This window comes from Hyla sarda, chromosome 1, assembly GCF_029499605.1.
Source record: "Hyla sarda isolate aHylSar1 chromosome 1, aHylSar1.hap1, whole genome shotgun sequence".
Classification (NCBI taxonomy): domain Eukaryota; kingdom Metazoa; phylum Chordata; class Amphibia; order Anura; family Hylidae; genus Hyla; species Hyla sarda.
Window position 1 is genome coordinate 45,086,554 of NC_079189.1, and position 14,816 is coordinate 45,101,369.

Below are 14,816 nucleotides of genomic sequence, written 5' to 3' on the forward strand. Positions count from 1 at the left end.
AGTGGTTACCAGAAAAGACGAGTGATTTTGGATGAAATTTAGGGAACACGCCTCTTTTCCCAAAAACCACACCCATTTTGTAGGTTTTTTTTTTTTTCACTCTGAGAGTACTAGAGGTGTAAGGACATGTCACCGAGTTCTGCAGTTGTTTAGAGGATCAGCCATAATCATATTCTTCACATATAAACAAGATATAAAAAATAAAACCCTATAAAATGCATGTGCACACTAACAGACAACAAAAACAACAACGTAAGGAAATCACTTTATTGTTAAAATGAATACACTAACAAAATCTGCAGTAATACCTTTAATCAGTCATTAACACCTTTAGCAAATCTGCAGTGTATTTCACGCTGTGGATGCGGCTACTGCAGTCACAAGAGCAAGTTCCCTGCTGCGGCTAGGTAGCTCTGTGTGTCCGCTCGTGACTGCCTGCGGCAGTCACGAGCAGACACACAGAGCTACCCAGCCGCAGCAGGGAGCTCGCTCTTGTGACTGTCGTTTGCGCATCCGCAGCATGAAATATGCTGCGGATGCTCTCCAAGACCCTATCCGTAGGGTACGTTTACACAGGTGGATCTTACGTGGAGCTTCCACAGATTTTGTTGCCTTTAATGGGATCTGTTGCGGATTTGCTACAGTAGATCCCATCCGTTTGAAGAGTGTAGAGTCACACAAGCCGTATTTTGCTGTGGATTTTCCCACCCGTTAACGTGTAGCAAACTCAGCAGCATGTGTGATTCTACCTTTAGGGTATGTTCACACGGGTGGGATCTACTGTGAGTTTCAGCCTCACTGGGTTTTCCATATTGACTTTGATGTAATCTGCTGCCGAAAACCCATCACGGCTTAAACTCGCATCAGGAAGCTTGTAGTAGATCTCACCCATCTAAACGTTACATTAGGCTCCAAGTACAGGACCTGCTGCAGAAATCAATATAACTAAATGGCTGATCACAGCATAAAATCTGCAGCAGATCCTGTACGTGTGAACGTACCTTCAAATCAGTAAACTCCGTATTCTATAAATTAACACTCGATCACACCCAATACTAAGAAATTGCCTGTCACTTTATAAGTAACCCCAGTTTAGATTTGCTACACAAATCTATGGTCTGCTTCTTGTGACTCGCCATCTGTTGCGAAACTGCAAGTCCCAGCCATATAAGCCTCACATTACCACAGCATGCTGGGACTTGTAGTATGATAAGGGGTGAAGAGCGCGCCATGTGGCAATGATGTAACTCATTGGAGGAAATACTTGATACGCTATAATACAGAAGAGAATACATTGTCGCTGCTGTAGCCATGTAGCGCCATACCGGCCCTTCTTCCTCACCATAAAAGCATTTTTGGGGCCTTTACAAGTGGATCTCTGGTCTATATAAATACAGGGGGAGATTAAAGACCTAGAATATGCTTATATGAGAATCATAATCCTATAGACACTTACAATACACGTCTATGGGATTATCTCCAGGACAGAGAGTGGGGAGAGGGCCTCAGCCTCCCGCTTCTCTCCCGGTTCGTTCTAGCGATCATTTGGGGGTGTGAACTGATCGATCAAAACTTCTGACAGGTCAATGTTTTATTTTTTCTCTCTTTCTAAAGTGGCAGGTACACTTTAATATTAAAGAATAAAATGACATACCCTCACTATAGGATAAGACCATTGTAATTTCAGTGGTAGATACTGGTAGTGGAAGCAGCACTCAAATACAAGTGAATGGCGACCTTGGCAAGAACAACTTTTCCATTTGCTTTAGAGGGGAAACCAGTGGATGAACACTTTCAATGTAGTGCAAAACAGACCTAACTATACGGCTACCTGTGTGGCCAGTCAGGGCTCCCTGTGCTATATGTCCAGAAACATATTAGAACACTGCGGATTATAGAAAACGTTCAGATTATAAAACTTTATAAACAACCTAAAAGGCGAGTTCACCGTATAACGCAAACATCAACTATACAGAATCTGGCTCGACAGGTGGGGCAAGGCACTTGGCTGGACAACCAGGTTTCTGGATGCTGCTGGTCCTGACGGCTGGCAAACCACTTGCCCATACAGGTTAGGCACCACATGGGCCGGCAGTAGCACTGCTGACACTCTCCTTCATCGGGCTCCTGGCAATACTTCACCAGCTTGACATTGGCGTTCGTCTGCATGCAGCCAATACAAGGCTCCAGTTCCTGCAATGAGAAGTAATAGTCCTTAAAGGGGTACTCCACTGGAATTATTATTATTATTTTTTAAATGAACTGGTGCCAGAAAGTTAAACAGATTTGTAAATTACTTCTATTTAAAAATCTTAATCCTTACAGTACTTAACAGCTTCTGTAAAGTTCTTTTCTTTTTTAATTTCCTTTCTGTCCTACCACAGTGCTCTCTGCTGACACCTCTGTCCATTTTAGGAACTGTCCCGAGAAGGAGCAAATCCCCATAGAAAACATCTCCTGCTCTGGACAGTTCCTGACATGGACAGAGGTGTCAGCAGAGAGCACTGTGGTCAGACAGAAAGGAAATTCAAAAAGAAAAGAACTTTCTGTGGAGCATACAGCAGTTGATAAATACTGGAAGGATTAAGATTGTTTAATAGAAGTCATTTACAAATCGGTTTAACTTTCTGGCACCAGTTAATTTACAGAAAAATGTTTTCCAGTGGAGTATCCCTTTAAAGGGTACCTTTCATCAAAAAAACTTTTGATATATTATAGATTAATGTATGCAGAATAAATTTCCAATTGCATGTTATTAAAAAAAATATGCTTCTTTCGATTACATTTTTTACTTCGAAAAAATTACCACTAGGGGTCTCCCTACCAGTCCTGGCCGCAAGCCTTTTTTTTTTTTTGCTGGAGTCCTAAATCTCAGACTGCAACCAGGACACAGACAAGCTCAGCACTGCTCCCTGGCAGGGAGCAGTGCTGAGCTTGTCTGTGATTTAGGACTAGAGCATGAGTCTGAATTCTATAAAAAAAAAAAAAAAAAAAAAAAAAAAAAAAAAGGCTTGGTAGGGAGACCCCTTGTGGTCATTTTTTCAAAGTGGAAAATTAAATAGAAAGAAGCATATTTTTTAATAACATGCTATTGGAAAGTTATTCTGCATACATTTATCTAGAATATATGAAACATTTTTTTTGATGAAAGGTACCCTTTGAATACATGTATTGGATTTGATAATGGGATTCGTCAGCGAAGCCCATCAACGATTCATCGAGCTCCGATTCATTGTTAGAGCACAAGTATCAGCTGGATTTACCCCCATAAAGCTATACACAAGCATGTAAAAGATATGTAGCACAGCAATGCAGTCCGTACATTCCTTTGACTGATCGGTGGCTTTAAGATTCTAAAAAAAATGCTTTTATTCAGAGTCATGAACAGTCAGAGAGGCGTGGCATTGCAGACCCCCCGGCCAAGCCTGTTCATGACTCTGAATAAAAGCATTTTTAGAATGGTAAAGCTCAAACAATGGACGTTACAGCATCGGCCCTGTGCGAGCAACTTACAGCTTCTCCGCGCATGGTCTCCGACCAGTAGAGGCAGAGAGCTTGCTCACTCCCTGCCTGTGGTGGAAGCTAGAGCTGGGCAGTATGACCAAAAATGTATATCACAGTATTTTTCTAAACTATGGCAGGTTTCACTGTATTTAAGAGTATTTGTGGTCGGGGGGGGGGGGGGGGGGCGCAGGGGTTCCTTAGTATAATGTCAGGTGGTCGGGGGTCCTCACCAAGGTACCTGGGGTCTTGGTCAGGCCGCCCAGTAACTCTCCTCCATGTCTCCGCAGTTCTGCTCGAGTTTCCCGGTTGTCGGAGGTCCTCACCATTGTACCCGGGGTCTCGGTCAGGCCGCCCGGTAACTCTCCTCCATGTCTCCACAGTTCTGCTCGAGTTTCCCGTGCCCGCCCGGAAATGACGTGCCTGCTGGGAGTTGTAGTCCCCTCCCTGCTCCTCAGAGTCAGTTCAGTGCGGCTCGGACTACACTTCCCAGAGACGCTGTGTGGCCGGATGTTTCTCTACGTCATCACGCATTGGAGTTGGTTGCTATGGAAACGGTATTGCGGTATGTGAAAAATTCATATCGTAAGACAAAAACACACCGATATTCGGTATGAACCGGTATACCGCCCACCTCTAGAGGAAGCATGGTAAAGTTTCTCTGCTACGCTGTAGTGCGGTCGCTCCGGCAGCTTCCTGATTGACTGGGCCGCACATGTGACAATGGGACCTTTACAGCACCGTAATTACTGTGGATCACTGTTTCCCAACCAGGGTACCTCCAGCGGTTGCAAAACTACAACTCCCAGCATGTCCAGGCATGCTGGGAGTTGTAGTTTTGCAATAGCTAGAGGCACCCTGGTTAGGAAACACTGCTCTGGATAATGTTTATGACTTTGAATAAAAGCATTTTTTAGAATCAAAAAGCCACCGATCAGACAAAAGGAAGGTATGACGGCATTATTGTGCTACACAGCTTTTACATGTTGTTGTGTACAACTTTATGGGGTAAATCCTGATGACAATTGCGCTTTAATGGAAAATTTGAAAAATAAATTACATTGTAATGCAACATTTTTATAATCATGTTTTCCCCAAATTTCTTTTAATACGGCCATTGAATATACCGTATTTATCGGCGTATAACACGCACTTTTAAAACTTAAATTCAAGGCAAAAAGTCTGCCTGCATGTTATACACCGATAAATCTTTTTGTCACTGATTTAAAGTGGCCGCAGCAGCGGCTGCTTGTTAAGGATTATCAGCCTGGCAGCGGCCACTTTAAATCAGTGACCAGCGCGCGGTTCCCCCTTTGTTTTTTTACATTTTCCTTCTTTTCCCCTCTGCTTTTTATTGTATTGTTTTTTTTTTTTATCTTCGTTACCTAGCCGCGCTCGCCAGGCCAGGTCCAGTGTCGGCTGCGGTCAGTGAAGCCGGATGAGTGATGTCCTCGGCTAGCTCCGCTGCACAAGATCAGGGACGTCCCTCATTCAATGCTGCTGCCGCTGTGACTATTCTAAGGTGGCTGCGGTTGGGCTGCCAGCGGCGACCACACTGACCAGCGGCGGATACAGCGAATGATGAGTGACGTCCCTGATGCTGTGCAGCCGGCAGAGTACGTCACTCATCCAGCTTCAAGGACCGCAGCCCGCAAGACCCGACACCGGACCTGGCCTGCCGAGCGCGGCTAAGTAAGGAAGATGGGAAAAATGTATATATCAAAAACGGAGGGAAAGGGGATGATGAAAAGGGGGCATGATGTGAGGGGGGCAAGATGAGAAAGGGGGGCAAGGTGAGAAAGGGGGGCAAGGTGAGAAAGGGGGGCAAGGTGAGAAAGGGGGGCAAGGTGAGAAAGGGGGGCAAGGTGAGAAAGGGGGCAAGGTGAGAAAGGGGGCATGGTGAGAAAGGGGGCATGGTGAGAAAGGGGGCATGGTGAGAAAGGGGGCATGGTGAGAAGGGGGCATGGTGAGAAGGGGGCATGGTGAGAAGGGGGCATGGTGAGAAGGGGGCATGGTGAGAAGGGGGCATGGTGAGAAGGGGGCATGGTGAGAAGGGGGCATGGTGAGAAGGGGGCATGGTGAGAGGGGGGCATGGTGAGAAGGGGGCATGGTGAGAAGGGGGCATGGTGAGAAGGGGGCATGGTGAGAAGGGGGCATGGTGAGAAGGGGGCATGGTGAGAAGGGGGCATGGTGAGAGGGGGCATGGTGAGAGGGGGGCATGGTGAGAGGGGGGCATGATAAGAGAGGGGTGGGGGAATGATAAGACAGTGGGGAATGATGAGAGGGTAAGGGGGGGGGGTGTAAATGTGGCACATGGGCTGATAAAAGGGGAGGAATTATGTGGCACTGGAAGGGGGGACCAAACTGAAGTTCAGGCAAAATCAAAGTTAGAGGGATGACATGGCATTTAGTCTTTCATTTATCTTATATGTATTTTTTTTTTTTTTACTTAAATTTCCCTATTAAAAAGGGGGTGCGTGTTATACGCCAGTGCGTGTTATACGCCGATAAATACGGTAGTTTTTCAAGTAAAATCATTTAAATCCCTTTGTCAGTTTGCTGTTTTTTCCCCGATTAATCGATACATTTATTGGCAACACATCGATTTTGCAGTTAAAGGGGTACTCCAGTGAAATATTTTTTTTTTTTTTTTTAAATGAACTGGTGTCAGAAAGTGAAACAGATTTGTAAATGACTTCTATTAGAAAAGATTTACCTTTCCAGTACTTTTTAGCAGCTTTATGCTACAGAGGAAATAATTTTCTTTTTTGTCTTCTCCACAGTGCTCTCTGCTGACCCCTCTGTCCGTGTCAGGAACTGTCCAGAGCAGTATAGGTTTGCAATGGGGATTTTCTCCTGCTCCGGACAGTTCCTGATACGGGCATCAGGTGTCAGCAGAGAGCACTGTGGACAAGACAAAAAAGAAATTCAAAAAGAAAAGAATTTCCTCTGTCGCATACAGCCGCTAAAAAGTACTGGAAGGATAAAGATTTTTTTTTAACAGGCGTAATTTACAAATCTGTTTAACTTTCTGGCACCAGTTCAAAAAAAAAAAAAAAAAGTTTTCCACTGGAGTACCCCTTTAATGGTTTGTTGCAGCCCTAGTTCAAAACAAAATAGTTTAAAGAAGCCCTCCAGGTTTTTGCCCTTGCCATGCACAGTCCGCATCACTGGCCCTACAGCAACATCTGTTTCCTTCCAGAAAAGCTCAGGGATGTGGAAGTCCTATCGTCTGACGCCCGGGACATGTAGTTCCGGGCAGCTGAATTTTTCATGCATTTAGCCCTGTTTTGGGAAAGCAGGGCCGGACCGACTTCCCTCTTTAGCTTTATATCGTCGGTGTGAGGTGCAGGAGCGGCCGCAGACTTGTATGGGACGCAAGTCTGCGCCTCAAACCGGCGCTCAGGGTGTATGGAGCGGGGTCCTGACTTGAGCCCGCTCCATACCCGGCAGCCCTTGGCTGATTTCAACAGACACGGGCCGCCACTAATAGCCCAGCATGCGGGCGATCCACTATGGAGGTAGCCAGAGGGCTTACCTCTGCATTCATGGCTGCCCCCGTGGATCTGCATTTGATCGAGTGTGTCTTGAGCAGACTCAACCAAATGAACACAGATCAATGGAGTTCAATAGAACTGCATTGATCTGTATGAGGACTCTAATGAAAAATAAACACCCATTAACCCCTTCCATATTAAGTTCATATCACCCCCCTTTTCCTATTTTCCATATAAAAAAAATATGTAAATATAATAAAAATAAACATATTTGGTATTGGTGCGTGCGTAATTGTCCGAACTATGAAAAAATAACATTATATATCCCGTATGGTCAATGGCATTAAAGGAAAAAAAAGTATAAAAAAAAATAAATAAAAAAAAAAAAAAAAAAGTTATTGCGTTTTTTATGTTTAGAACATCATATCCCAGAAAAAAAAAAGGAAAAAGTGTTAATAAAGCCTGATCAATACCAAAATGGTACTGATACAAACAGCAGATTATGGCCCCAAAAATTAGCCCTCATACAGCCCTGTATACGGAAAAATAAAAATGTTATAGGGGGGTCAGGATTTTTTTTTTTAAAGTTTAAATAAAACATGTAAATTTGTAAAACATGACAAAACTAAACAAATTTGGTACTGGTGTAATCAGGCCGACCTAAAGTATAAAAATAATATGCAAGTTTGATCAAAAGGTGAATGGCGAAAAAAAGAAACTTGCATTTTTTTTTTAAATTTCCCCTCACAAATAATTTTTTTTTTGTTTTGTTTCTGAGCATAGAGTATGGAAAAATGAAAAGTGTTATTACAAAGTATACTTGGCCCTGTAACAAAAAACAAGCCTCATATGGGTCTGTAGATGGAAAAATAAGAGTTATGGCTATTATAGGACCAGAAGGAAAAAAAAACGAAAAGTGCAGAAAACTAAAAAAAATGTTTTATTTACATACAAGTGGATTTTCATGAGGGACAAGTAGATCTTGTTCCATTTTAGCCCATTGGACAAGTAGATATATATTTTTTTCTATTTCCACAACCCTAAAAGCTACATCCATACATTTTATTATTGTACTAGCATTCAGACCACCAAAAATTACGTGGATTTACGTGTCTCGGAAACTGGTCTGTCCTTGGTGAGCTGACTTCTTGTGAACTACAGGATGACATCACCCCCTATTAGATCCCTATTGGTAGCTCCCAGACCCCTTCCTCTCACATTTGTATACTAAAGCTGGGATCAGGTTATACACCTCCTCTGAGTTTTTTCCAAAATCGCTGAACAAATGGTGCCACATTAATTTGACCACAACTGCGTAAATCATGGTAAAATTTTTACAGCAATTTTACAAAAACAGCAGTAAAAGCGCGGCCAAAAAATGATTTAAAAAAATGTGATAAATGCTGCAAAATTACACATACCGGTATTTAACATTTGAACAAAGCCTGAAGGGTTTGTATCATCAAAATACAAGTAAATTGTCATTATAGGTCAAATTACTTGTGTCTTATGGTAATATTTCTCTATAAAAAAAAAATAAAAAATAAGGAAAAAACTTGATTTGATTAAGAACATGCATCAAAACTGTATATAATGTGATCTGACACCAACCCACGTATGAGTAATCAGTTCACCCTGGTGGGCTCCAACAGCCTAATAAGATGATTTGCAGTGATGAGATTCCACACGCTCTCTGCAAAGCCAAGTGTCATGGGAAATGTAGGCAAAAATCAGAAAATCATTTCAGTGACAAAATATACCTTATTTTTCGCCCTATAGGACGCATCGGCGTATAAGACGCACCCAATTTATAGGTGCAAAATCTAAAAAAATTAAGATTTTGAACCCAATAGTGGTCTTCAACCTGCGGACCTCCAGATGTTTCAAAACTACAACTCCCAGCATGCCCGGACAGCCGTTGGCTGTCCGGGCATGCTGGGAGTTGTAGTTTTGCAACATCTGGAGGTCCGCAGATTGAAGACCACTGCTTAGGAGGTAATACTCATGTGTCCCTGCCGCTCCGGACCCGTCACCGCTGCCCTGGATGTCGCTCCATCACTGTCGCCGTGTCCCCGTCGCTCCGGAACATCTCTGCTGCCGGCCGGGTATCCTCGCTCTCCGTCGCCGCCATCACGTCGTTACGCACGCTGACGCACGTAAGCGACGACGTGATGACGAGGAAGGAGAGCGCCGGCCATACAGGGGATCCCTGAACGGAGAAGACACCGAGGAGGCAGGTAAGGTCCCCCCCGGTGTCCTGTAAGCACTAACCCGGCTATTCAGTCAGACTGTTCGGGACCGCCACGGTGAAATCGCGGTGGTCCCGAACAGCCCGACTGAACAGCCGGATTAGTGTCACTTTCCCTTCAGACGCGGCGGTCAGCTTTGATCGCCGCGTCTGAAGGGTTAATACAGGGCATCACCGCGATCGGTGATGTCCTGTATTAGCCGCGGGTCCCGGCCGTTGATGGCCACAGGGACCGCCGCGATAGGGGTGTATTCGCCGTATAAGACGCACCGACTTTTTCCCCCCAGTTTTGGGGAAGAAAAGTGTGTCTTATACGGCGAAAAATATGGTAAATATTAAAAATCACTGACTGCCACATCAGCAAAAACAGATAGACAATAGGCATGCACAACCTGTAGATTATTTTCTAACAACAGCTTAAAATAACACATTTCCTGGAGTGCTTCTTTAACACCTTAAGGGCAAGGACAATTTTCATTGTTGCCCTTTCATTTTTTCCTCCTCACAGTGTAATAGCCATAACTTATTTTTTCATCTACACCCATATAAGGGCTTGTTTTTTGCGGGACCAATTGAACTTTGTAATGTCTTCATTCATTTTTCCATAATAGATGCTCCAAAACAGGAAAAAAATATATTTGTGAGGTAAAATTTAAAAATAAATTTTGTAAATTTGGGGTGGTTTTCTCTTTATGCCATTCACTGTGCGGTCAAAGTAACATGTAATCTTGATATTTTAAGTCAGCACGATTAATACAATACCCAGTTGGTATAGTTTGCATCATGTTTTACTAATTTAAAAAGCCATTCTAAACTTTTTAGGAAAAAAAATATATATATATTAATTGCCATTTTACAACTTTTTTTATTTTTCTGTACACTGCACAGTTTTTTTTTTTTTTAAATCTGTTCTTTGAATCAGTACCATTTTGGTATTGATCCACCCCACTAGACCACCAGGGTCCATTTAAAAGTCCCTTTAGACGCCATTGTCAGCTTTCACAGCGGCGATCTAAAGGGTTAATAGCTGGCTGTAGCGATTGCTGAATGTCGAATATTAGAGGCGGACCCCTGCTACAGGAATCAGCTGAGGGTCGCCCGGTATGGCCCGGGCTCGAGTCAGGAGCCCACACCATACACTGTTACCAGCCCAATTAAGTGTATACATATCATTGGTCGTCAACAGGTTAAAGGGTACCTTTCATCAAAAAAACTTTTGATATATTATAGATTAATGTATGCAGAATAACTTTCCAATAGTATGTTATTAAAAAATATGCTTCTTTCTATTTAATTTTCCTCTTTGAAAAAATGACCACTAGGGGTCTCCCTACCAGTCCTTTTTTTTAAAAATAAATTTCAGACTCATGTTGGAGTCCTAAATCTCAGACTGCAGCCGGGACACAGACAAGCTCAACACTGCTCCCTGGCAGGGAGCGGTGCTGAGTTTGTCTGTGTTCCGGATGCAGTCTGAGATTTAGGACTCCTGCATGAGTCTGAAATCTATAAAAAAGGACTGGTAGGGAGACCCCTAGTGGTCATTTTTTTAAAGTGGAAAATGAAATAGAAAGAAGCATATTTTTTAATAACATGCTATTGGAAAGTTATTCTGCATACATTAATCTATAATATATCAAAAGTTTTTTTGATGAAAGGTACCCTTTAAAGAATCTCTTTCAAACACAACGTTTCACATGTTGTCCAGACTTTCCAGGGACACAATGCGAATGCAAGTTACAGCCCAATCAAGTGTGTGGCAGCGTGCGCCTCACTCTGCTCTAAATCAAACCAGACGGGCCCCCCGCGAACTGCTGTTTGGAGCCCCGGCTCTCCATCACAGGGGCGTGTCACGACCCCTCCCGAAGCGAGAGCCACCACAACCCCTCAAAATAGTTTTATGGGAGAGCCTAAGATTGCCGAACAGCTCTCCCATAGAGCTATATGGAGGGGCGTGACATCACAAGCCCCTGTAATGGAGAGCCGGGGCTCCAAACAGCAGATCGCAGATGGAGAAGCTGGCTGGGGAGTGAAGAGCACAGCACCAAACTTCACGACCAGTCTCAGGACTGTGACCAAGTGCGATCTCAACTTTTGATGTGTTTGGGCAACATGTTGAAAGTTTATTAGTTACTACATACACGATTTACCTGGTTGCTTGGCAGCTCATAGACATTATTGGCTTCCACCAGAGCACGGAATGTATCCAAGAACATGTCACTTAGGGTCTGATGTATGACAACGTTGGCTGCGTTTCTAATTGGGGCGTGAAGCTTCTCTCTCAGCTCTCCATATTCTGTAGAGTTCAATCTGCAAACAAACCAAACAAAATCACCGCATGACAGGTCCCTATTCTCATGCCTGCCTGGCCCCATAGAGCCTTTTATCATTAGTCATCCCTGTGCGCATATATATATATATATATATATATATATATATATATATTTATTTCATTGGAGGTCTGGTCTACATGAAGCATCTACACAGCATTACTGATCCTGGTCCCAGGCCCCTAACCAAATGCCAGTGACCCCCGACAAAGAAGAGATATACAATAGAATAAGCTATAGTCTTTGTTGTCCAATAGAAAACCAGAATTAGTTTCTTCCAAAACCAACGCACCCTTTCTTCAGGTTGTGTGAGGTATTACAATTTTGCTCCTTTCACTTCAATGGAACTGAGCTGTAATACCACACACAACCTGTGGCCAGGGGTGGCGCTGTTTTTGGAAGAAATAAGATTTGTTTAGTTTTTTGCTTATGTTTCTAATATAGTACATCCCATCCCCTGTACTAATGAATACAATACCTGATTTCAAATGGCTTTACATTGGGGTTAATGCTTGCTACCCGTATGGTTATGAACTGCACCGGAGTATTGGAGTCTGGGGACAGCTCGTGTTGTCTGGACTCGGTGACAGTCAGGTGAATGTCTTGCTGCTGCGCTACATACACCTTGTAGGTGGTGACCTTCATCACCCACGTGTCTGTGACAATGACCCGGGCCTCGGGGACCCCAGTTGCAAACTTATCAATTCTTCTGAACTCCGTGTTGATGGAAGAGGCCACGACCCTCCAGTCAGACTGGGGCAAGGCGTGATGGGAGAGGGTCCTCGCTAGGGGGTGATTCCTCCATCTCTTCCGAGACCAATACAGGGCAAGGACGCCAGTAATGGTGGGAAGGACGACTGTAAACAGAGCAAACAGCTTCCAGCCCTCACTTGCTGTGTAGACGTTATACAGGTGTTTTTCTGGAGCAGCAAAGCACATTCCTATGTAATAACCTGTAAGAAAGGAGAGAACAGAGTTATAACCCTCAACGATATACAATGTATTATTGAGAGCCCTCCAGTGATGGCACGGATGATGGGAGTACAGGTAGTGTAGTAATGGGCAGGAGATGATGGGGGTAAAGGTAGTGTAGTGATGGGCAGGAGATGATGGGAGTACAGGTAGTGTAGTGATAGATGGACAGGAGATGATGGGAGTACAGGTAGTGTAGTGATGGACAGGAGATGATGGGAGTACAGGTAGTGTAGTGATGGACAGGAGATGATGGGGGTACAGGTAGTGATAGATGGACAGGAGATGATGGGAGTACAGGTAGTGTAGTGATGGGCAGGAGATGATGGGAGTACAGGTAGTGTAGTGATGGGCAGGAGATGATGGGAGTACAGGTAGTGTAGTGATGGGCAGGAGATGATGGGAGTACAGGTAGTGTAGTGATAGATGGACAGGAGATGATGGGAGTACAGGTAGTGTAGTGATAGATGGGCAGGAGATGATGGGAGTACAGGTAGTGTAGTGATAGATGGACAGGAGATGATGGGGGTACAGGTAGTGTAGTGATGACAGGAGATGATGGGAGTACAGGTAGTGTAGTGATAGATGGACATGAGATGATGGGAGTACAGGTAGTGTAGTGATGGACAGGAGATGATGGGAGTACATGTAGTGTAGTGATAGATGGGCAGGAGATGATGGGAGTACATGTAGTGTAGTGATAGATGGACAGGAGATGATGTGGGGTACAGGCAGTGTAGTGATGGACAGGAGATGATGGGGGTACAGGTAGTGTAGTGATAGATGGGCAGGAGATGATGGGGGTACAGGTAGTGTAGTGATAGATGGACAGGAGATGATGGGGGTACAGGTAGTGTAGTGATGGGCAGGAGATGATGGGAGTACATGTAGTGTAGTGATAGATGGACAGGAGATGATGGGGGTACAGGTAGTGTAGTGATGGGCAGGAGATGATGGGAGTACAGGTAGTGTAGTGATAGATGGACAGGAGATGATGGGGGTACATGTAGTGTAGTGATAGATGGACAGGAGATGATGGGAGTACAGGTAGTGTGGTGATAGATGGACAGGAGATGATGGGAGTACAGGTAGTGTAGTGATAGATGGACAGGAGATGATGGGTGTACAGGTAGTGTAGTGATAGATGGACAGGAGATGATGGGTGTACAGGTAGTGTAGTGATAGATGGACAGGAGATGATGGGAGTACAGGTAGTGTAGTGATAGATGGACAGGAGATGATGGGAGTACAGGTAGTGTAGTGATAGATGGACAGGAGATGATGGGAGTACAGGTAGTGTAGTGATAGATGGACAGGAGATGATGGGAGTACATGTAGTGTAGTGATAGATGGACAGGAGATGATGGGAGTACAGGTAGTGTAGTGATAGATGGACAGGAGATGATGGGAGTACAGGTAGTGTAGTGATAGATGGACAGGAGATGATGGGAGTACAGGTAGTGTAGTGATAGATGGACAGGAGATGATGGGAGTACAGGTAGTGTAGTGATAGATGGACAGGAGATGATGGGAGTACAGGTAGTGTAGTGATGGACAGGAGATGATGGGAGTACAGGTAGTGTAGTGATAGATGGACAGGAGATGATGGGAGTACAGGTAGTGTAGTGATAGATGGACAGGAGATGATGGGAGTACAGGTAGTGTAGTGATAGATGGACAGGAGATGATGGGAGTACAGGTAGTGTAGTGATAGATGGACAGGAGATGATGGGAGTACAGGTAGTGTAGTGATAGATGGACAGGTTACAGATGCACGGCAGGGGGCGCACTCACCCAGGGGCAGCAGGGAGTGCACCAGCAGGGTGGCCGTGGTCCTCCGGACATGGTAGTGGATGAACGCTACGTCCTCACTCCCCAGCCACCCGGACAGCAGGTTCTGCACAGTGATACCGGCCGAGTGAAACTCATTTGGGGTGAAGACGAAACACACGGCGAAAACCACGTAAGCTAAAGTAAACGTGACCGCCGGGCTCTCCATAGCAGCGGGAGACGGGGGAAACCGGACAACGGCGCACACTTCCGGCCACCTGGGCAACTGGGAATGCCGGGAGATGTAGTCGTGACGAGCACATTGGAGACCTCGTGACTATTTGTTTACGGTGTTGTCAGGAGACAGCGGTGCACACTTATGACAATGTTTCCTAACCAGGGTGCAGAACTACAACTCCGGGCATGCTGGGAGATGTAGTTTTTCAATAGCTGGAGGCATCCTGGTTGGGAAACACTGATGTTATACAATTGTGAACATTG

The 14,816-nt window shown here is 44.6% G+C and overlaps 1 protein-coding gene across 1 annotated transcript; it reads right to left on the minus strand.

Moving 5' to 3' along the window:
* Positions 1-433: 433 nt before the first annotated feature.
* On the minus strand, positions 434-14,615 carry TMEM129 (transmembrane protein 129, E3 ubiquitin ligase). Its single transcript, XM_056551574.1, has 4 exons — positions 14,340-14,615; positions 12,052-12,526; positions 11,394-11,553; positions 434-2,193 (listed from the first exon to the last, which is right to left on the minus strand). The coding sequence occupies exons 1-4, from the start codon at positions 14,542-14,544 to the stop codon at positions 1,945-1,947; spliced, it is 1,089 nt and encodes a 362-aa protein (XP_056407549.1). The 5' UTR covers positions 14,545-14,615; the 3' UTR covers positions 434-1,944.
* Between the last annotated feature and the right edge of the window lie 201 nt (positions 14,616-14,816).